This window comes from Symphodus melops, assembly GCF_947650265.1.
Source record: "Symphodus melops genome assembly, chromosome: 2".
Classification (NCBI taxonomy): Eukaryota; Metazoa; Chordata; class Actinopteri; order Labriformes; family Labridae; genus Symphodus; species Symphodus melops.
In genome coordinates this window covers 25,929,070-25,952,998 of record NC_136692.1, presented here as the reverse complement: position 1 = coordinate 25,952,998, position 23,929 = coordinate 25,929,070, and the positions used below count along the sequence as shown (strand labels likewise).

The following is a 23,929-nucleotide window of genomic DNA, read 5'->3' as shown; positions in this document are numbered from 1 at the left end:
CTGGATTCAAAACACCGGCAAGGATTTTCCATAATAAACAACATTACAACAACTTTAAAACCTTAAATGAAAATAAAGGAGTTGTGTAGGATTAAGTCAACAATGAAACTTCACCCTTGTGTCAAGAACATTACCACGTATCGTGTTTTATTAACGATAAAGTGTGATGCACTCCGTGTTTTCTGAGGATTCAAGAGAGTTTGAAAGCTGATCAAACTTGACAGTGCCCCCTACAGGCCCGCCTGGGTAAACAGAAGACCAACAATTTAGCCTCGGGGTTTTATGCCTTACTACTGTCAGTGTTGTGCACTTACTTTTAAGTCCCCAGAGGGGATATACCCACTTCTAAATCCCCTCTGACACACTCCATTGTTTGATTCAGCATGTTGAAGGGATGGTGCTTCTTTAATGGATAGTGCTCACTGACTAAATGTGCAGGAGTAGTCTTACCTGTCACAGTTAATAACAGAGGCAGTTTTTACTCTGCTGGGCGGGACACTTGAAAAAAAATAAATTAGTTAAATTTAAGATTGAACCAATTTCTTTAGACACCACTACACCACTGCTTACAGTCTAGGTGCCCACAAATTGAATGTGAATGATTAATATGTTGGAACACAGTAAATTATCAGATTAGTCACATTCAGCCACCTTGGCAAATTATGAAAAATTTGAAAAGAAGCTTTGTCAATGTACGGTATCATATGGTCTTTTAATGAAGTAGGAATAGTACAGAAAGCCTGTACGGACATTTTTCTATGGTCATGTGTATAACAATAAGTTTGGTTTAAAATAAGTTATTGATGAATTTAAACGTCACATTATCCTCCTTTTCAACCAGTTTAAATAATGGTTACAACCCTTTATGATGTCATGATAAGATATGTTTTACATTATCAGGGGGTTTGTAGACAGGCTTAGGCCAAATATTCATAAGAAAACAATGGTATAGTGCATTTTGCATAATATGCAAATAAATAATTAAAACTTGGATAAGGTCGTTTATTTCAGTCAGTATATCTATGATTTAGCCAAAAGGATGCTTGTGCCACTTACATGATTATTTTCTCATCCCTCTACTATTGCCTTTTCTATGATGCAACAGTTATTATCCAGTTCTAACTTCACACATGAAAAACATTTAAATGCGTATTAAAATTTCATATTAAAGCAGCTGCAAGGATTTTTTAAGTGGTAATGAAACACACTGAAATTCATATTAATGCATACTAAGAACTTCAAAAGCTAGGCCATTGGTAACAAGACTGATTATTTCTTCATTTAATTATCTTTTAAATTATATTTCTGGGGTCCTTTTTGCCTTCATTAGGACAGCTGACAGCCTACATGGGGTGTGCAACATGACTGCTGCGGCCATCGTTTGACCCATTTCTTTATTGTTATTCTAATTGTAACCTGGTCACTATAGGTGAGCGTAAAACAAAATATTTTACATCATGCAGAAGGTGCCTTTGTCTATATCTCCAAATAGAAAATATTTAAGGAAAGCATTTGACAATTATAAGACAGAAGCAGGTATTACAAACATTTCTTATATTTCCCCCCGGGATAAATAAAGTTTTTTGAATTTGAAACATGAACAGATCTGACAGTTCTGTTCACAGAGGTCACCAAAATCAACACAAGATAAAAAACTTCCTTACAGTAACTTTGACAGGATCTCTCCATGTCAGCTGTGTCAGCATGTTAACAAACTATATGTGATTAAAGAGGCACATTAAATAAATTAATTTTGAAAAGGTTTTTATTGGTCATATACAAAATAAAGAAAGCTGTTTATCAACAAACATACAGTATATACATCAATAAATTAAGAGATGCATCAGATGATGGAACAGTTAATTTCCAGATAACCAATACGTTGTCATCATCACTTAAATATCTACAAATTGCAACAAAAAAAGGAACAATAATTTAGTTGAAGATAAATACAAAGACTGTCACATTTGAAGCATTTTCCCATAGAAAGTACTGTCATAGAATAATTGTTTACACCCCATACAGAAATATTACAAAACACAGATTTTTTTTCTTATAAGGGCTTTTCTGAATAGGCGACGCCATATTCACAGAAACTCACAACTTCCCAATAGCTTTAAAAAAAATGACACTTTTTTCACTTTTCACGACACAAATAGCCCAACCTAGCTCACGAGTGGACAGCTGTGGTTTGATGGGAACAAAATGTGTCTGGATTAAAAAAGTAAAAAATCTCAGGAAAATAAAAAGCAGTGAATGTGATGAAGAAGCTTCAATGGTTCTTGTTTGAGGCTGTGGAGCTAAAACAGCAGTGAGAGTAAGTGAAGGGGGAACTTAAGAGGCAAAACAAACATTATTATTGATGAAATCACCAAACAAACGATCAAAGGAATCCTCAGTTCATTTACGCTCATCGATCTGTGTTTGAGATGGGTGAAAGGGCTTTTAGAGTGCAGTGGCGTGATTCACTGCACAGGAAAAACAACTGAAGAAAGTCACACTGATTGGCCAAGCAGCAAGATAAGGGGTTAATGATTTGCATCTTCCAGAAGAATCGGATGTTTTCAAGAAGAGGCTCGGCTGTTAACTCGCCAATACTTTGTAGAGTGAGACGTGGTTTTATCGGATGTGTTTTCACCACTCCTCTTTGTCTCTGTAAAATATTTATAGATGTGGTTTCGGAGCAGTTGCTGGGGTTTGTGATGAAAAGCCTTTTGATAAGGAGGATATGACCCCTGTTAAAGAATAAGGTCAGCGCGTCTTACAAGCTCTTAAACTCTGTTATGAAAAGCACGCAGGCCGACTTGTCTGATAATCAGTAGAGGTTTGCTTTTGTCAGCTGATCATATGTGCCGAGTGACAATTAGGAAGAGACCTCTGTGATGTTTCAACTCATTGGTTTAGAGGCGTAACAGTGACCCTATAAAGCCACAAGAATCTAAAAGTCTGGAAGACTTCAATGATATATTCTAAAGTTCCTCTGAACATCTTCTTTCAACAAGTCATTTTCTCAAGTTAAAATGCATTAAAAACATATTTGTTGAGTTTTGTTTTCACAGTTATTTGTCATGTGATGCTGAAAAGCAATGTAACCTACAATACAAACTACAATTCAACGTGCACACACCAGAAAACTCAGCTCTTTAAGCTCGTCACTTCACACGACCTGCATCATAAACGGACAACTTAACAAAGACACCACGACAGCATCTGCTCCTGTGTGCAGGAGGTCGAACTCTCGACCCAACAGTTCAAAGCATAACTAGATGTGTCTACAGCAGACACCGGGTTTATGTTTGAAGGCGAGTACAACAGTATTCACCAGGTGCAAACTTAATGTCTGGATGTGTATTCATGTTCACAAGCACCATGAGGTTTCATACTTCCACTTTAAGAAGACATGTCCTGATCTTGGAAGTGTCGCCCACACACACAATGCAGAACTTTCCCAGTTGAAAACGTCGGTCAGAAAAAATATAAATCAGACAGAAGCAGTGACAAAGTGGAAGAACAGGAAACAAAATCCAGCAGAAAATTATAAAAATGAAAAACAGGGCATGTGTGAAAACATACATTTGACCCTCGATGCTCTCTGATTTCACAGTTGACTGACTGTGTGAATGCGAATGGTTATTTGTGTAGAGATTATAAAGAAACAATATTATAAGCTCTAAAACCTTTTTCACCTTCAATCCTTGTGTACGCTGTTCGCCCGTTTGAAATGTACTGATTGATGAAATGTGGGGCACAGAGGAAGACTGTAATCATGGTAATAACTGCACAGCAGTAGAGAGGAAAAGCCTTTTCCTTGACAATGGGAAAGTAACGGATCAAGTAAAAGGTGGAAGTCATGTACTGTTCTCATCGATGTAAAATGCTTCTATTTCAGCAGATCCGTCCATTTAAATCTGGTATATTTAGTGAAACACAGATTGAGGCAATTGTACCTTTAAGGTAAAGCTAACTATTTGACAGAAAAAACAATTAAATACCAGAATACATTTTGATCACTTCATAAAACACCAAAGACATTTACAAATTTGCTTCACTTCCCTGACACAGAACAGTTAAAAAAACAAAGAGGAACAACATTATATATACATAAATATATCAAATGTACACAGTTTGTCACACATTACAAAAATAAGTTAATGAAGGAGCAGAGTGATGCAGCTTTACAGGCCCATTGCTTAGTTTCACATCTCTGATGACCTGAGACACAAATATCATGACTCCTGTGAGGTTAACCATAACACTTCCTCATCTCCACCGCCATTTTATCTGCATCAACCTTTTAAACAGAGCATGGAGTCACTGTGTACCAATACAGACACTGGACCTGCCAAACTTAGCTTACATTTTATTCATCAAAAGTTTCGATTTCAAGCTGATGAACACTTGATCTAACGCGTCTGCAGCGCTGACAGATGAAAAAAAAGAAAAAAGGTTTCATGATCACAAAGACAGAAAGCAGTTACCCTCAGTGTCATCAGCCACTCCGGCCTGAAATCAAACGATGATCAAAGTCATGTCCATGAAATAGTGAACGTTACAGTTACCTCGTCACAAATCGACACAGCACAGCACACACTAGTTCACGGTTACACACACGTGCCTAGTCACTAGAGAAAAAACAAAGCTATTCAGTAGTTAAGCCACTTTTGGTACAATTGCAAAATAGAGAGATACTGTATATCAAACAGATTTGTTAGACTTTTTTAACAGGTCGTTACAAACAATGCAAAGATAATTGTCATTATAAAAACCAGACTCCATACATAGACAAAGATTCTTTGAGTATAGAACGACACATAACACGACTTTAAGGTCAAACTGACAGCCCGCTTGTGTGACTTGAAATTCAAACACCTTTGCTTTCATTGCAGCTCAAAGGGAGCTCTGTGGCTGAAAGCAGCAGGAACGCTTTATTAACCACTGTGTTTTGAAGCTGAAGTGTTTATGTAGATGTACTCCTCTACATCACAACTTAAATGTCAGCAGACAATCAAATATAAAAAAGTATCCTGTTTTCATCGGAAGAAAGATATGTGAAGGATATCCTGTGCAAGAAAGCTGGGATGAATCTTTTTTCTCCTCTCAAAGTGAATGAACTTCAGAGTCACACAAATGGGAGTTTTTGAATGTCTGATGGGTATTTAAACAGCTCATACAACAACTCACAGCCAGAGTGAAGTGCTGTCACAAGCTGATTCCTGATTGGTCAGTGTATTTCATTAAGCACAGGTACCACCATGTCCTCGTGACTTCGTCTTGATGCGTATCATTAGGAGACCAAGGCACTTGCCCTTCAAATGACTTTGTGTACTGAAGAGAGAAACTCAAACAGACTGTAAGACAACTCGATGTTAATTCAGCTCTCGTGTTCAAACATTTCCCTGAAAAGTCGTACAAACTAAGAAAAGGTCAGACACTTCCAGTTACTTTCTCTCCTTGATGTTTAGTTTTAGTTTGTTCCTGGGGCTGTTTCTAAAGGATACTTTCACTGCCTCTTTCTACTCGATCCAGGAAATGTTTTTAATTGTTAGAAACCAGTTGGTTGTGATAGATCGGAGGACAGAGAGAGGACAGCTCAGAGAAAGAGGGTTGAACATAGAAAGAGAAGAGACCGTAGAAAAAAAAACAGCTGATTAAATATATCAATACCAAAACAAACACGCGCCACAGAATTTCACAGAATTCCTGATATATCACTATTGACACACAGAGAACACACTTTGGACCTCATGTGAATGACAACACAGTACAAAACAGTAGAAATACACCTACCACCATTGTGTAATATATATTCTTCTATCCATATATTCTGAAAATGTCTTGGCTAGACGGAGCACAGCGGGACTTTTGTGCCAGCACTGATATCAGCTGCTCACATGAACCGTTTCTTCTCAAAGTTAGGGACACTAAACTGATCTAATCCAAAGACTTTACTATTTAACTAATAAGGTCATTTTGATTCTAGTACAAACGTATTCTTGTTTGTTTAGGGATTTCAATGTTTTCCACCTTGGTTCAAATCTAGTGTACACATGTTCTACGTCACTATTCTGCACTTACAGATATCTAGATCTACCAGCAGGTGAACTTTACACATGACACTTTAATTGCAATAAAAACAAAACAAAAAAACACTGTTTGAGATATCACATTTTAAAAAAACTTTTCATTCCCTTAGCCTGCAGGCTTTCAGTGATTGGAGGAACCCTGTGTATGTCTGCATATCTGTCCTGTGCTAAATGACCACATTCTGACCATGGGCTTTCATCTGTATAGTCTCAATAATCGTCCTCTGCTTTCATCCTTTCCTCCAGCTGCACTGATCTGTGACAGGTGACCGAACCGTGCGAAGGTAAATTAATCAAAGCTGTTTGGTTCAGTGCAGCTGGAAGAGAGGCAGCCAGCAGAGAATAAAAATGACTCCATCTCTCCACCCTCATCTATCTTTCCCTCCCTCAAGACCGAGCGTCTGTTTTTGACTTCACTATCGTGATCACGCTTGTTGCCGTTGCCGTCGCCACTTTCCCCGGTATAAGAGGACCAATGACTGAAGACGGCACCCCTCCCCCTCCCCCACCCCCTCCACCCCTGACCCCGACCCCGACAGTGGGGCTTCGGGCCACAGTCCTGGCGAAGGTCTGTAACGCCTCGTACTTAGACCTCAGAGCGTCCAGCTCAACGCGCATTGAAGCGTTCTCGTTGGCCAGTTTGTCCACCTCCTGCTGCAGCTGGGCCTTCTGCTTCTCCAGCTCCTCCTTCTGGGTGACACGCTTCACCCGGCAGCTGGCTGCGTAGCCCCGGTTCTTCAGGGTGCGTCGCCGCTGTTTAAGTTGCAGGATCTCCTCTTTGGAGAGCCCTCTGAGGTGCTGGTTCAGCTCCCGCACAGACATGGTCACCAGCTCGTCGTCTGTGAGGCTGGTGCCATTCTCCCCCGGCTCTCGCTTCACCTGGAGACAAATAGGAAGAGATGGAGGAGTGAGATAAATACAGAAAAATATTTAAACTACGGGGAACTCTGTGTGAGACACGCATGCTCTTACCTTTAAGGCTTTATTTCCTTTGTTAGTCGTCGTCATACCACAAGAGCCTTGCTCTTCTGAACAGACCTAGTGAGAGGAGAGAGAGAGAGCTCAGAACATCAGCACAGGAACATCGTGAAATTTAACTTCACTCAGCCTCAAAGCAATTTAAAGACCAACAAACTTCAAGTGACACCTTCATTTAAAAAGATAAATAGGATAAAAAAGTGTTCTTCAAGAGTGTTTCAATACCCACCGGGACAGGTGGAGTCATGCAAATCGAAATCGACTGTTGAATGAGCGTTTCCTAGTATGAGGGTGTTTCACATCGTAGGAGTGAAAGTGACAATAAACTTGTCACTTTTGTCACTTAGAATTTCCCTGACTTCCTGTTTCCTACTGGTTACTCTGACAATGCCTACCACCTTTGTGTTGCTGAACTGTTATTGGTTGGTTTTGGGCCAATAGGAATGAAATGAACGTAAAAGAAAGAGGAAGTGGTAAAGTTTGTGGGAAGGACTCCAGGGGAAAACCAACTGTTAAAGACTAAAACCTTAAAGACAAATCCTACACCTCCCAGCAGCTCAAATGAGGACACAAACCAAACCAAAAAAACTGATGTGCACAGTTTCTTTCCAAAGTGGAAACAAGAGACAAAAGGATTGACACAAACAATGTGAATCAGGAGTCAACAGAGAGGGAGCCTGGAAGTGCAGAAGATGAGATCAGACCTTAGAGCGCACAGCTCCACAGATGAGCATCTCTACAAGCTCTCAATGAGACGCTTTGTGTGGTCCTCGGTCTGGCTCTCATCTCTTAGACCTGTGTGTGTGTGTGTGTGTGTGTGTGTGTGTGTGTGTGTGTGTGTGTGAGTGCGCAAGTTTGCTTGTGTGTGTGTGTGAGTGCGCGAGTTTGCTTGTGTGTGTTCGACAAAGTGCAGCTATTGTTGCCGTTGCTGAGTGATCATCATGAGACCAGTCATGATGACTCAGCAGATTCCTGATCTCACTCTCTCCTCCCTCCCCTCTATCTCTCCTCCCTGCCGAGCACACTTGTGCTCTGCTCTGTCACTCCCCCCCCCTGATTTTACAACCCTGTAGTCCTCTTCATAAAGGTGACAGTTTGCCCGTCATACAGCTGCAGACCGAGGAAAGCCTTCAGGGCACAGGAGCTTCAACGGCAGAGCGTGCTTGCGTTTGATTGGCTGTCTTACAGACAGGGAAATTAAGTGGTCAAAGCATAAAAACGCTGTCTTTTGAAGCACACCAGCACACCTGATACTGCTGAATCTTAAGTTAAGGAAATTTGCTGATTAAAGAGTCTTTCTTCTTTCTTCATGCATTTCAACTCTCTGATGAATTTTGCATAGAAAAAAAAGAAAAAATGGCAAGAGGCGCATTTAGAAATGAGTTACATTTCTTAAATCATTGAAAAAGCTCCTTTGGATTAGTGATGACATTTCATTAACACAGGGCAAAATATCTCTTCTTCTTTCATTCTTGTTCTTTTATATGAAAGGGCACTGAGGCAGAGGTGCATTGTGGGGGAGGCTTGTTGGTGAACTAACTGTCTGTCTGTCTGTCTGTCTGTCTGTCTGTCTGTCTGTCTGTCTGTCTGTCTGTCTGTCTGTCTGTACTGCACAGCTGGATGACTGTTTGTACAAGCGCTGCCACACAAATCCTATACAACTATAAATAGATGTAGATCAAAGAAAAAACAAACACTACAATCATGCATGCATACAGTGTACATGGGATGTACAATCAGTCAACAATCCTGAAGAACTCTGAAGAATAAAAAGGGATGGAGGGTTCTTCCCTGGAGCTGTTGGCTCTCTGTAATTGGTAAGGGTCAGTCATCTGTAATCGTTCCTTTCATTGTGCACATACAGCGCTTCATGTACATCTGCAATCTTGCATTTAGTTTGGATGCAGCCTCCCACAGCTGGAGGAGAAACATCACACAATAGATGGATCAAAGACGTGAAGAGTGGGGGGGCTGGTGGGGGTGGTGAGGAGAGGGAAAACATCGGGGGCAAAAAGGAGGCTGTTTTACTGCCAGGCACTGGTTTATTTCCCCTGTGCCCAAACACCCCCAACCCGCCCTCCTCACATCCATCTACATACAAACAAAAAGCACGCTGGCAGCACATACACATTCCCCTGCCGCCATGCCAGTGGGGCACAATAAAACACACAAGTAAAACGCTTGGCTGCAAGTACACAAACATGCAAATGGTGTTATGTTTAAAGTGCTGAACTCGGCTTGATGCGAGCAGACACTGAGCACGAACGATCACAGCTTTATACTTTTAGATTCAACTCACACGTGTAATCACTGCGTTTGTATCTTCATCAGCACAACACTGCTTCTTTGAAAGGACCTTTCTATGGACATCTTTAAGATGACTTACAGCTAAAAACAAACGGTCTGCTTTGTAAATATGTTTATTAAAGATTACAGTCAAATATTTGAATAAAAACAACTGACAGATCCCATCATAAGCTTATCCAACTGAATGTAGACGTTTAGGTTTGAAATAAATAAATCAAAGCGTTGGCTTAAAAGAAGGACTTCTATCATATGAGTCTCAGCTGCTTAAGTCTGCTCCACTTTTTGTTACTGGATGTAAAACCTCTTGTGTTTATTGTTCTTTTCCTGTTTAGATGCAATCAGCTGTCTGAAAAGAGCAGAATGTCCTTTAAGGAACCAAAACTCTGCCAACCTTTTCATTTCATTTAAAAACCTTTTGCTCTCTAACATGTCGCTCACATTTCCTGGAGCCTGGAGCGGCGTCCTTTAATCCTAGTTTGAAGAAGTTGTATTTTTATCTGCGACATGAAGAAGGCTTCACTGATGTGTTGGATGATACCTGCCTGACTGACAGACATCGGCTCATTAGCTGTCAGACAGCGATGTCAGTATAGTCGATGTGTATCTGTTCTTCATTGGGCAGGACATTTCTTCTTCTTTTTTTGGTTTGTTTTTGGGATTAGAATTTTATTTATTCATTTTCCCTTTTTCCAAATAATAACAAACAATACATCAATAATCATAATGAAGACAATCCAAACTGAAAATAAATGGCATAAAAGATTTTTAAAGACATTGATACCTGTGTATGTACAATACATACATGCATGCACTTAGACATATATGCCCACTGTTATACACACACATTAAAAAAAACAGAACGTAACAAAACATCTTCCGTTCTGAAACTACGAGTTTCCTTCCCAGCACGAGGGATGTTTGCACCCACTCTGACTGAGCTGAAGGATCACTTTCATGTTTTCACCAACTGCTGTCCAAAATGTTTGTGCCAGAGGGCAGGGTGAACCAATACTCCCCCCACTTCTCCAACAGTTTGGGCTCTCCCTTCATTTGTCATTTAAAAAAAAAAAAAAAAAAGAATTATCTTGAAGTGAACATCGGTATCAAACAGGACTTTGATAACCGCTGCAGCTCTCTGAGCCAGACGCGCTAGACTTTAGGCTCCTTTTTTCTTATTGTTAAATTTAAAAGTTTGATTATCCAAATTGGAACACACACACACACACACACACACACACACACACACACACACACACACACACACACACACACACACACACACACACACACACACACACACACACACACACACACACACACACACACACACACACACACACACACACAGTATCATAAGAATTCAGTTCAAGAAGTAATTGCGGTGTTAGTTTACACCTGGAGAGTGAGACAGCACGTTTATTTCACCAAGGTTAGAAAACAAAAAGCCTGACCTACACCACTAACAGTGTGTGTGTGTGTGTGTGTGTGTGTGTGTGTGTGTGTGTGTGTGTGTGTGTGTGTGCGTGTGTGTGTGTGCGTGTGTGTACACTCAAACTGTGTGTGTAAGTCGCCCAGGTTAAAGATCATCTGCTGAGCAAAGGCATCGCCATTCATCTTGGATGTACACACACATACACCCACACTAACGCAAAGTGCCAGAGGTGTCCTTCCCACAATGCTTTGGGGTGGTCGTTGCGGTGTGGTCAATGCCACTGTCACTGTTGCTACAACAGACAGCTTTTTTGCAGCGGCAGGCTCTATTTTTATGGAGCAACCAAAAGAGTGCTGACAACTCAAGAGCAGAGCTGCTTACGGTTACAGTGAAGAAACAACACACACACACACACACACACACACGGAGGTGGGACATGGGGGACGGAGAAGGATGGAGGAGGAGGAGGAGAAGGTGAGAAATAGTGGAGATGAGTGAAACACAGGTGGAGAAGAAAAGATAAGACAGTGAGGAGAAAAGAGGATGAGGAGGGGAGGGACAGAAAAGGGTAAGAAAGGAGGGGGGGGGGGCAAAGAATGCTGACGTCTCTAGAGCTGATTAGCGTTACAGCGGAGACATCACACCCACAACTGAGAAAAACGCTGAGTATGGAGGGAGGACGGGCTGGGGGGTGAAAGGGGGTGCAAATGACAAGGGAGAAAGAAGAGAAGAAAAAGAGGGAGGCAAGTGAGCAGGGAGGAGGAGAAGGAGAGGAAGGAGGAGAAGGAGAGGAAGGAGGAGAAGGAGAGGAAGGAGGAGAAGGAGAGGAAGGAGGAGAAGGAGAGGAAGGAGGAGAGGAGGGGAACAGAGGTGGGGATGGAGGGGAGGGAAGAAGAAGAAGAGGGGGTGGGAAAGCGTTTGGGTGAAAATGCATCCTCAACACATTTGTAAGAGCTTAGCTGTCGGGTACTGGGGAGGGAGGGAGGGGGGGGGACCAGGGGGGAGGAATGGATGGAGGGGGGAGAAAAAAAAACCCTGAACTCAGCAACGACCACGACTAAAACCTCCAATTAGAAAAGTTCTGAAGCTGATCCAGTGCAATGAAACTAGTGCTGACCATCCCTCTCTCTCCTTCACCCTCCTGCTCCTTCTCTGTTTCACACACACACACACACACACACACACACACACACACACGCGCACACACACACACATACAAACACACACACAAAAGAAGTCTCTCATCCTGTCCACCTGAACACAGAGATCAAGGAATTTGCAAAGATAGATTTAAGAGCTCAGAAAGTAGCTCCTTTCTCTTCATGTTGTGCAGACGAACAGGATGATAAGCTGTGTGTGTGTGTGTGTGTGTGTGTGTGTGTGTGTGTGTGTGTGTGTGTGTGTGTGTGTGTGTGTGTGTGTGTGTGTGTGTGTGTGTGTGTGTGTGTGTGTGTGTGTGTGTGTGTGTGTGTGTGTGTGTGTGTGTGTGTGTGTGTGCGTGTGTGCGTGTGTGTGTGTGTGTAGCTGGCTTCAGACAGAGCTCTAATTAATCTTGTTTGAGAAAAACCTTTTGCTCCAGCCACTAGCGCAGCACAGAGAGGAATTTCTTAGAAAGGGACTTACAACTTAAGAGCTGGTGGCATTCAGCACAAGAGCACACACACATACACACACCTATATATATATATACACACACACACACGTATACACATACACACACACGAGCGCACACACAGGCAGAGGAAAATAAACAGGCAGATTAAGCGCTTGAGAAAGGAGCTGGGGGCTGGTTTGTGTGTGGGTGTAGGCGAGCTTAAACAAGCATGCATATAGAGAATGATCAAGAATAGATTGTAAGAGTCACAAGTCGTTTGTGATGCGCTCTTTATTGAGTAATCCTGATACAACCACCGCTTTTAAAGCGAGCGGCCTCCCTCAGGAAACTCTCCGAGCAATAACGGAGAACAGAAGAGGACGCGAGGCTGGAAGGGAGACACTGAGGGGGAAAAAGGATGGAAGGGTATGAAGAGAGGGAGGAATGTAGGGAGCGTTATTGAAAAGCTCAGCGTGCCACTAAAAACACTCCGCTCCACCTTTTCTTTGTTAAAGGAAGAAAGAGAGCGTGTACTGCTCGCGCTCATTGATCTTGTGTGATCCGAGGGTGATGAGGGAGCTGGTAAATAATTAACAATGAGCCCCGTGTGGAAGCTAATTGTGAATTAGAAATTGGACGGGAGATAATGGCAACCTGTGTACAGAGCGAGGGGCTGACAGCAGAGAGACATGGCTGTGCAGAGAGACAAGGAGGGACATGAGGGACAAAAGATGCACTTTGATTTGCACTGTGTGGAGAGAAAGAGCAGGAAGCTATTAGACCGGAGGTACGCAGAGCGTGAAATAAGGACGATAACAGACAGGAGGAGTGGAAATGAGCAAAACACAAAGAAAAGTGAGGGAAACGAGGAGCAAAGAGGAGCAGGAGTCTGAGCCCTCATATACATGTTCTAATATATGGAGAGAGAAGAGTGATCACTTTCACACTTCTCTCGGAGGATTGTGTGTCCGTGTGTGTGCGCGCCTCTGTGCTACAGTTCAGTGTGTGCGAGGCAGTGTTTGCGCAAGTGTGTTATTAAAGGCGAGAAAAAGTCCTGGCGTCGACACGTTTTTCCCATTCCAGGTAGTAAGTCGGAGTGTGATGACAAATTTCCCAACACAAGCAGAAAAACTGCACTGTCAGGCGATTGAGCGCTGGCTCCTTTTTTTTTTTTTTTTACAAGTGCTTTTTTTAAAGAGGAGAGAGAGAGAGACAGAGAGAGAGAGACAGAGAGAGAGAGAGAGAGAGAGAGAGAGAGAGCATGTATCGAAGGTTAGTTCTCTCGTGTGTGTGTGTGTGTGTGTGTGTGTGTGTGTGTGTGTGTGTGTGTGTGTGTGTGTGTGTGTGTGTGTGTGTGTATAACAAACACAGGGCTGTAAAGGTGACAGCGATAGGCTTAATGACACAGTAAGTTTATTTCCCCATGGACACTTCACATCACTCGTCTGTGATATTAACCTGAGACTATCAGAGTAAACTTGACTAAAGTCTTCATCATCCACATTAAATCAGGATTGAGAATCAGAAGTGTCTCTGGAAACTCTAAAGACGAGATGTGAAGAAGCAGAGATGTGTTTGGAGCTCACTGAGGAGTCACAGAGACCAGCTTGGCCTTTTGCTCCGGAACATTCCTGGTGACCATTTTAAGGTTTCCCAGTTGCTGTCACTCATTTCAGACCACGGTGTGTGCAGACTCTACTGTACTCCTTTGTAAGTTGGATAGGTTATGTCCTACTCATGGTAATGCATGTATCCACAGCATAAACATAACAGGACATCTAGCAAATACAGTAAAGAACAAACATATGTCCAGATTACAGTAAGCATGAAGTTTCATCCCTTTGAGTCTGACTCTTAGTCTGAAAACTTCCTGAACTATTAAACTTAAATTACTTCCAATTAACAATCTAACTGCACAACAGTCAACGATTAGTTCAGTCACGCGTTTTAAACATTAATACAAACTGGTAACATTGTCTTATTGAGCTTCATGCATGCACCAGCACAGTTTGTATAGATTGTTTATTTAACATTGCGCTTAGTTCACCGCTTGTTATTTTTAGGTAATTATTGCTTATTGTATTATTTCTATTTTATCCTGCACGGTGCTTTAACACTGCAGGTCTCATCTACACATTCACACTCCTTCAGAAACTGAAGGCAGAGGTCAGAAGTAACTAGTCTCATTCAAACACAGGAGCTGGGGATCGAACCCAAACCTTCGAGTGAAGAGGCGACTGACTCTTCCAACTGAGCCACAATTGTCCATATTTCTATATTTCCTACTTCTACATTGTGTTTAAGAGCAAATAACAACTGGATTAATACCGTTTTTCTGATTCTGATGTCTGTGCTGATAAAGACTTTTGCATCATCTAAGAAACCAACTTCATTTCAATGTTCTGTTGTAGCCTCAGACACTTCCGCCTGCTCTTCCGGTGGGATCCCGAGGCGTTCACAAGCCAGCCGAGAGACAGAGTCTCTCCAGCGTGTCCTGGGTCCACCCCGAGGCCTCCTCCTGGAGGGACATGCCCGAAACACCTCCCTAGGGAGGCGTCCAGGGGAGATCCGGACCAGATGCCTGAGCCACTTCAGCTGACTCCTCTCGATGTGCAGGAGCAGCGGCTCTACTCCGAGCTCCTCCCTGGTGACCGAGCTCCTCACCTTATCTCTCAGGGTGCGCCCAGCCACCCTACGGAGGAAGCCCATTTTGGCCGCTTGTATGCGGGATCTCGTTCTTCTCGTTCTCATGACCCAAAGCTCATGACCATAGGTGAGGGTAGGAACAAAGATCGACCGGTGAATTCAGAGCCTCGGCTTCTTGCTTAGCTTCTTCTTTACCACGACGGACCGATACAGCGACCGCATGACTGTGGACGCTGCACCGATCCGTCTGGTCATCTCACGCTCCATCCTCCCCTCACTCCTGAACAAGAACCTTTGATCGTAACAGTACATGCTCCAGCACAGAAAAGAGATACTGTCATTCTTTTTCTTCATCGTTGACATGGCACATTATACAAGCTGTTTTTTTTCACACTTTGTCTTCATGCCCACAGCTGGAGGAAGAACCTTCATTAAGGCGGAGTTAAGTTACTTCAGCGAGCTCCGCTCTCCCCACGGCATAAGGAATTAAGTTTATGGTTTCATATCAATTTTATTAGAAGTTGTCTGCAAATAGCCACGGGCAGACTCGTTAAAATCACTCGACAATGTGATTTAAAAAATCTGATCTTGATTTGATTCTCACGAGATGCTTCGTTGTTGTTGTATGTCCTTATAAAACAGTCCACACTTAAAGAAACACCCGTTCTGTTCTCTGATCCTGGATGAAGATCCTGAATAGGATTTTGATTTCCAGTGTCTGAGTGATAATAACGTTTGTACCTTTTTTAAGTTGGGGTGGGTGATAACACGGAGCTGGTATCCTGTGTATCCTGTTCATCAGTGCACCCTTGTTGTTGGAGAACCCACTCCACGCTCACTCTGACCACAGGCTTCAGAAGTGATTCTTTTCTTAGTCTGATTGAAATATCTTTGGACTCTTTTTGGACAGGAGGTTGAACATCTGAACCTTTTGATTTCATTAAAAAAAAAATCTTTATGTTCTTTACTGACTCCATCATGTACGTTTTCCCTCTAACTCACCCTGCCTTTGGTAACAGAGCTTTGAATGGTTGTGCTCTGAGATTCAGAGTCACTTTAAACTTGAGCGTTGTAGTAAATGAGAATATTTTAAAACCAGAATAAAGGATCATCAGACCAGTGTTTATCGTCTGTCCTTTGGTATCCTTTTGTCCCGCTGTCTTGACCAGGACTCCTGAAAGACATTTTGTCTTAACTCCGGGTTAAATAGAATTTAAAATAACTCCCTACAAATAAGTGTACGTTACAGATCTTGTCAGCGTAGTGTACAAATCCAAGCAGTTAAACAAAGTGAGGAAAAGCAGCGATCAGCAGAAGGAAGATCAACAGGCACAACAACCAGGAGGAGGAACGAGTCAGAAAGTTTAACCTCACTCCATCATGCCAACTCCACCACAATCCATTTCATGTCATCACTTTAAACAAGGTAACAAGTTAAAGATGCATCAGTTCTTACTTTCCAGACTATAACTTTCAACGTGAGCTCTGATTTATGCATTTTGTAGAATCGTTGTTGTATTGATTTATTCTTGAGCCACAGGTGAAGGCAAAGAGCTGCTGCCACAGTAAACACACACACACACACACACACACACACACACACACACACACACACACACACACACACACACACACACACACACACACACCTTTGTTCTTGTGTGTGTAACTTTCTTTTTTTTGGTTTAAGCGGTTTAGAAATTCAAGCCACAATTCTGGGATCGTCACGCTGCAGTTAAAAACCTGCTGCAATTTGGTGCATAGAGATGATGCAACTGGTAGACAACCTCTGGTACGGATAGTCCTGTTACCTTCCATCTTATCCTAGGCTATGTAACATATCTGAACACGGCATGCGAAACAAAGATCACTGCTATGCTTTGAGGAATGAGGAGTCTCTTGAAAGCAGAGCCTTCTCAAAAGGAAAGAAACACATCCAAACTCCAAAGGTCCTCTGAGGGAAATCAGCAGCTCGAGTCACAGAGGGCTGATCACAGAGCAGTTATTGATACAGAAAAGCCGCTTTGTCACAATTTTCTTTGAACACACCGCGAGGACTTCAGGACACGAGGTATGGTGGGTAATTTGAAATTCACTTCAACTTGTTTTCCATTTCTTAATCCTTTTGACTTCTCATGTGTGTTGCAACAGGATTTATGTTGATTTCACACATTTTTTTGGTTCTCAGGGAGGTTATGCAAATAAGGAGTCAAGACACTTGTGGAGGGAGGGGAAGTTTAACACACACACACACACACACACACACACACACACACACACACACACACACACACACACACACACACACAGAAAGTCAAAGTAACACAAGGACAAGCAACACACTTACACAGAAGCTGGAGAAAAAAAAAACAGTGGAGCACAGCAATGATTATGCACCAGATCTGCTTACACCATATTTCATCATTACTGTGAAGAAAAAACACTCAACTATTGATCTGCCCCACTGCATCCTTTTCTCTCATGCCTCTCTCACCCACTCTCCGAGGCCGCCGTTTACTTCTCTCTCTTTCTAATTCTCAGAAATTTGCAAAACATAACAAGACTTCTCTGAAATGGATCCCAGAAGTAAACAAGATCATAAACACGCCGGCGCTCCGGAGAAATGATCTCCTGAAAAAACACCAAACTCTGTAACACACACACACACACACACACACACACACACACACACACACACACACACAGGAGATGGACACAATATTGTCAACACCTGTGCAATCTAATGCAATCCAGTCCTATAGGCCAGCAATACCTGATGTCTTTGTGTTGCACCTTCTTCCAAACTATCAAAGATGGATGCAGAATCAATACAACACGAGATTTATTTCATGGAAGAAGCAAAGCATCTTCAACCACAGGCTTAAATCGTGGACTTGAATTAAATAAATGATAGTAAATGAATGAACCCGAACATCTTTTTCTGTTCAAACCTCAAGCAAAGAGGGAACGCTCGCTTTTAGAGTCCTGTTAGCTTGTTGTTCAGATGAAATATTTCCTGACAACAAATCTCTCTCTTCCATCAAGTCAACGTTTTTTTTTGGTTTGGCTTTCTTGTGATTAGACAAAATTAATCACTGATGCATTTTTAGAAATCCTCTTTCGATGTACAAAGGATTCGTTAATAAGAAAAATGAATATCAATGAATTGGTGTTTTAGCGTAGTGTAAAAAACAAAAAAAAGGAAATGATAAATATCAGTAAATAATTAATTTCCCTCTGGGATTAATAAAGTATTTGTCTGACATAATATAATGGATCTATAGGGAGTTAAAATAAGACAATCAGGGACAGCTGTGGCCTAGTGGTTGGTTGCACACGGTCCATGTACAGAGGGTGAAGTCATGGGTCCGACCTGTGGCTCCTTTCCACACGTCGTTCCTCACTCTCTCCCTCCTCTATTCCTGACTCGACCTCCCGTCCTGTTTCTCTTTACAAAGTGTATGTCTCCATCATTTGTTAACCTCTTTTACATGAATGGTTAAAATGAGTCCTCCATTAACTGACTGATTTAGCGTAAAGAATAAAAACTGAAACTATTTCAAGTTGTTTTTGTCAAGACGTTATGCTCGGGAAAAAAAAAATCTCTGTTGTCCCTGATTTGATGTGTATTTTAGTCTCTTTAAGTCATGTACTGTAAACGTTGTTCTGCTGCCACGTCACCTGTGCACCTGGCCGTATAATCACAGCCACAGGCAGCAAGAAAAGGTGAATCAGGAATCAGAGGAGGCCACACAGTTTTCCAACAGTTGCCTGTGTGTGTAAACGTGTGTTTTGGATCCTGTCATTTTTGTCATGTTTTTCAAACCCCAGCTTGTTTTTACCTAAAGTAATAACAGGCTTTTCTTAGGTGTTGTTTTATATAATTTATGTTTCATTAAGAGTTACAGGAATTCCAAGACGGACCACCATGAGCCGGAAAGACTTCAGATACTCCAATGGCCTTTTTAGTTGTTAGATATACACTCCCTCAAACCCGCTAATCCCAACAGTGGGTGTGATGTTTTCTTTGTCATATATCACAATAAAGGAAGCTTTAGGACTTCAGGACTGAATCAGTGTGATTGGAGAAATCCATCACACATAGCTTTGAGCAGTGTGCATCTCTTTTTTCTGGTAGACTAAACACTTGTGTTTCAGAATATCCTAAAATCCTCCCCCAAATTTAACACCACTAACACAGTGTCACATCAGCTTGACCCCTGTGAATGCACAGAATCAGTTATGTATACCACAACACACACACACACACACACACACACACACACACACACACACACACACACACACACACACACACACACACACACGTTGTGTTGATATCAAACCATATATATATATATATATATATATATAGACACCAGGGGATTCCTTTCTTAAGAGAGAAGCTTCAGGCCAGGAGTGCAGGCCACGAAAATGCTGTAATGACCAACTGATAGTAAAATAACTTCCCACTGCTGCAACGTCTTTCTTGATCTTGCAAGTGCAGCTAAACACACACACACACACACACACACACACACAGCCCCTTCAGCACTAGATCTTAGCATCTTATAGTGTCTTATATTCCCAGCTCTCTTTGCACTTTTTCTCTCACACACACACACACACACACACACACACACACACACACACACACACACACACACACACACACACACACGACAAGGCAAAGAAACTAGCTGTGGTAAGTAACAAGTGAAAACGCCATCTGTCAAGCGAGAGCGCATTTGCTTCGGCTCAGCATTTTCAGGGGAATGCCTTGAAGACAAAAAGGTCCTTGTTCTCAATCTCTCCGCAAATCCCATCTCTCATTCTTCCTCCCTCTTCCTTCATCCCCCTTGCTCCGTGCGCCTTGCCGCTCCGCCACCATCAGCAAAGTTGCACACATAAGCATTGGTCAGCGTTCAATTACCGTGAACACCAGGGAAGGATGGGGAAAGTACTTGACAGAGAAATGCACTTCAAGCACTGATTAAATACTGATACCAAGTATAAAAAAGTTTAGCCCCTTGGTTGTGAGTGTGCGTGCGTACATCCAATGAGAAAAGGAAATGGGGAAAATGTGTGTGTAAGAAGGGTTGGGGGGTGCTCTTCTCTCCAATACTGATACAACTGTTTCATCATTATGACCCTCTATTACAGTACTTGCCAACTTGCTTACTACATACTTTTGATACACTCCACAGAGTGCTGACTCTAACTAAAGCTGCTGATACGGAGTCATTAGGGGGTGAAGTTTCTGTTTTTCTTGAGCCCACAGAGCTTCCCTATTACTCCTCAGTGTTTAAGAGTTGCAGTGTTGCTCATAGGTTGCTACCAGGCAGCGGATAATGGCCCATCTAGAAGAGATCAATCAGAGGATATTCTGTTGCAAAGCACTTCAGTTCAGTGAGGTGCTTTCTTTTTTTAGCACAAGTCTCTGTGTGGGTTCATGAACAATCAATGCTCAACATTAACTGCCATGGGAATATATGCTTTCCTTTAGCTCTCATTTATGTTTATAAAAATGTATTTCATGACTTTCACACACACTTTTTTGATTTGAAGACTTCCAGAAAATGCTTTAAAAGCGATCAATATAGGCAGCAAGTTTAATTAATTAACCATGGGGGGATAGTGTTGTTCAGTAAACTCAAATGTAAACCAATTGATTTTCATAATATATCTACGTGCATATTTTTTCCACATTTGCCTTGAATTAATTGTGAGCCCTTTAAATATCCAAGCCTCGCTGAAAAAGGCACATATTTAGCACTGATGATATTTTGAACACTGTTTCCGGAGCCCACACGAGCTTTAATTATCTCAATAAATACGTCAACATTCACTACGAGACAGAAATAGGCCCCCTTTTTATTTCAAAGCCAAACCCCCAATATAAACCGAGCTCTTCCTTCCCTCGCGCGGCCAGACCTTTGTCCGCCCGCCTGCCGCCGGTGCCATGTTGCCATGGCGCCCTCATGCCTCCGCTCTGCTCGCGCAAACGTTGAGAAATATCAACGTTGTGATGAATCAGCATCTCTGCCGGGAGCCCAGCCGGTGAACAACCGGGCACGCCAGGAAACGGACTAGTTCTCTTTGTTCAAACCCGACAGTGTGAGTCACTTAGACGTAAAAATCTACCCCCTAGTGTTTAAAACATACATGAACCGAGGGCCTGTCGGAGGAACAGCGTCTGACACAAAGCAAATGTCAAAGCCGCTGCTGCTCTCTTACCAACAGCAACCATAGCAACCGGCGGAGGTTTGACAGTCACACAGCGACAGCGACAGCCGCCGGGTTTCATTGTTGTGTTTTATTCGTGACACGTTTTTTTTTTGTTTTGTTTACTCATGTCACACATCGCAGAGAGGACGAACTGTAACAACATGAGTCTTTTTTTTTTTTACCATAGTTTTTACAGTCGCTGATATAGCTAACTTATGAAACAGCTGAGTGGTCCTCTCTTACCTGAGAAGAAGCGACGGGTCGGTTCGAGAAGCGAAGCGGCAGGTCCGTGTCCGCGGCTGCCGCTTCAGCACCTCGAGGAGAGGACAGCCGGAGGAGCTACCATCGGGTTATCATCTCCTGCTGTCATAGGGATCCCCGCTACCTTAACTTCTTACTCTATGTTAATATGTTTGCTTTGTTCTTAGTCAGACCTATTAAAAATCGATTTAAAAATATGTCTATCTCGGCTGCTATCAACAAACCAAGGGAATCCCCGGGCGTAACACCGGCACCGAGAGTCGACGTGCTCCAGAACTCCCTACACGGTGTTTAATTCCGACACATGGCTTCTCTTTAAGCTTGACAGCCGTACGTAACGTAACGCACTCCGCCTTTGTCTGTGTTATTATGAGAGCGCCGGTTGGTCGGTCGGCGTGGCCGTTCTGGTGACCGAGCCAGTCTCGGAAGAGCATGCTCTTTAGTGTGTCTGGATGACTGACTGAATCGTGATGATTCAGCAATATCAGCCTGCTGCCCTTTACACGGGCTGGGAGTTCGGCTGAACGGGACAGCGCAGCGACGGTAGCCGCGCGCACACACACCGGTACAAGCGGTAACAGAAGCGCGCTCGCACTCAGCAGTCAGATCGGTGTGACAGCGGCGGTGCCCGTGCACACTCAGCAAAACAACACATCTATATTCAGCACTTTAAAAAAAAAAAAACAATTTTCAGTTTTGACTTCGGCAAAAGCTGACTCACCAAAAGTCACACCGGCGCGTTTCGCCCACCTCACCTCCGCAGGTTCAGCTCGCCGATGGTTCGTCGAAGAGAGAGACAGCCGGAGAAATGTTTTTCCGCTCACGCGTTCTCGGCGCTCTCGAGATAAATCCACTCCTTCCTCGCTTGTTTTAGTCTATGGTCGGAGGCGCGAGACGTCAAATGATGTTTGGATCACATGGTTTCATTCATGAAGGATCAACGCAAACTGCACTTAAAGACACATGAGACACTACTACTGTGTGATGGACCGTTTAAACAGCCGCGAGTGTGCAGAGCAACAACACAGCCCCTCCTCTAAATCAATGTCTAAACTTAGGGTTCACATCCGAGGTAGCCTACTGATTGGTTCCTACAAAACTGATAGAATAAAAACTAAAACGCCTCATTCTGTCATTCTTTTTGATTTTCAGAACATGGAAATGTAATGTTAAATACTGGTATGAGACCAGAGTTAAAGGTGATATGATCTTATTACAACATCTGAGATTTATTTCTCATTTCTAAATTATAAAATAGTCTACAGCTTTTGCTTAAGGCTTCATGTTTTATTTGTTTTTTAAAAGAAACTAAATTAGTATATTGAAACAGCTACAGCACACAGAAATAAATTGACAGTGGGCTATGAGCTTCTTAAGGATTTGTACCACTCAGCATGGCCTTCATAACAAAACAAAAAAAAACACTGACATACAGATTTGTATCACTAGTTCCTCCTAAAGGAGGACATGATGCTGCATTAATTAAACGGGTTGAGTTCAGGTTCCAGAAAACAAATCTTCACTTTCACATCATCTACAGGATATATTTAGACTAACACTTCATTTACCCTTCCACTCTGAAGCTACCTCAAAGCAGTAACCCTCTGAAAAGGGATAAAGCATACACCATCCATCGTTAATTAGTACAACTTAAAAGCAAAACAACACTATTAGGAACAATACTGTACTATGTCAATATTCTGTTTCCATTTCTGAAAAACTAATGACTTGCAGTTGAAGACAAGAAAGCACTCAAGCAATATTAGCGGCCTATTTCAAGATAATGCCTCTCAGTTTATAAAGTATAGTCCATGTTTCATATTCATTACTGATATCATGTTTGCAGGCTGCTGAGAGTGCAATGTTAAAAGGAAATGATGAATAGTTTTAATGTAATCATACAGCATAGTGTAAATAGAGTTAAAAGTTCTGTTTTCACGACGTCTTGGCAGTGTTTCAACTACATCCAAAAGCTATTTTTATTTGCAGCAGCCGCCTATTTTATCAGCAATGGTTTGATAAAAGCGAATGACATGCTATGATTTCTTATTGATTCATGGGGAGCCACCAATGAAAACTCAAACTCTCGAGGAAAAACATCAAGATGCAATTTGAGGAAATGAGCCTGTTATATCTATAGTGATGAAAGTAAATATATAGCTAACATTAAGCCAAGCACAGCAAGTTGAGGGAACTTGTACATTACGGATCTGTTTCCAATGTATTACAAACATGTTATTGCACAACATTTATCTGAAGCTTGACTGACCTTAAACGATGGAAAGTGGATTAGTTATAAAGGAAAGCATCTTGATCTGATATCATGGATTAAGCTTCCTGGCGTCATATAGAGTATAGTTAGAATTTGCCCCACCTTAAGCTGCAACATTAAAATGATGT

At 42.2% G+C, this 23,929-nt stretch overlaps 1 protein-coding gene across 2 annotated transcripts; it reads right to left on the bottom strand.

The window, feature by feature from the left end:
• Window positions 1–1,747: 1,747 nt before the first annotated feature.
• mafgb (v-maf avian musculoaponeurotic fibrosarcoma oncogene homolog Gb) lies at window positions 1,748–22,856 on the bottom strand. Of its 2 annotated transcripts, none has more exons than XM_079337292.1 (3): window positions 22,251–22,856; window positions 7,056–7,121; window positions 1,748–6,962 (listed from the first exon to the last, which is right to left on the bottom strand). In XM_079337292.1, exons 2-3 carry the CDS (start codon window positions 7,089–7,091, stop codon window positions 6,471–6,473), a joined length of 528 nt encoding a protein of 175 aa, XP_079193418.1. In that variant the 5' UTR covers window positions 7,092–7,121; window positions 22,251–22,856; the 3' UTR covers window positions 1,748–6,470. The 2 variants fall into 2 exon arrangements, with proteins under 2 accessions (XP_079193418.1, XP_079193419.1); XM_079337293.1 differs by lacking the exon at window positions 22,251–22,856 and adding an exon at window positions 21,512–22,210.
• Window positions 22,857–23,929: the final 1,073 nt, after the last annotated feature.

Excerpts from the sequence above, each read along its gene's own strand:
- mafgb (XM_079337292.1), bottom strand. The coding sequence starts at position 7,091 with ATGACGACGACTAACAAAGGAAATAAAGCCTTAAAG. Across the intron at positions 6,963-7,055 it reads AAGGAAATAAAGCCTTAAAG|GTGAAGCGAGAGCCGGGGGA; the intron begins GTAAGAGCATGC and ends ATTTGTCTCCAG.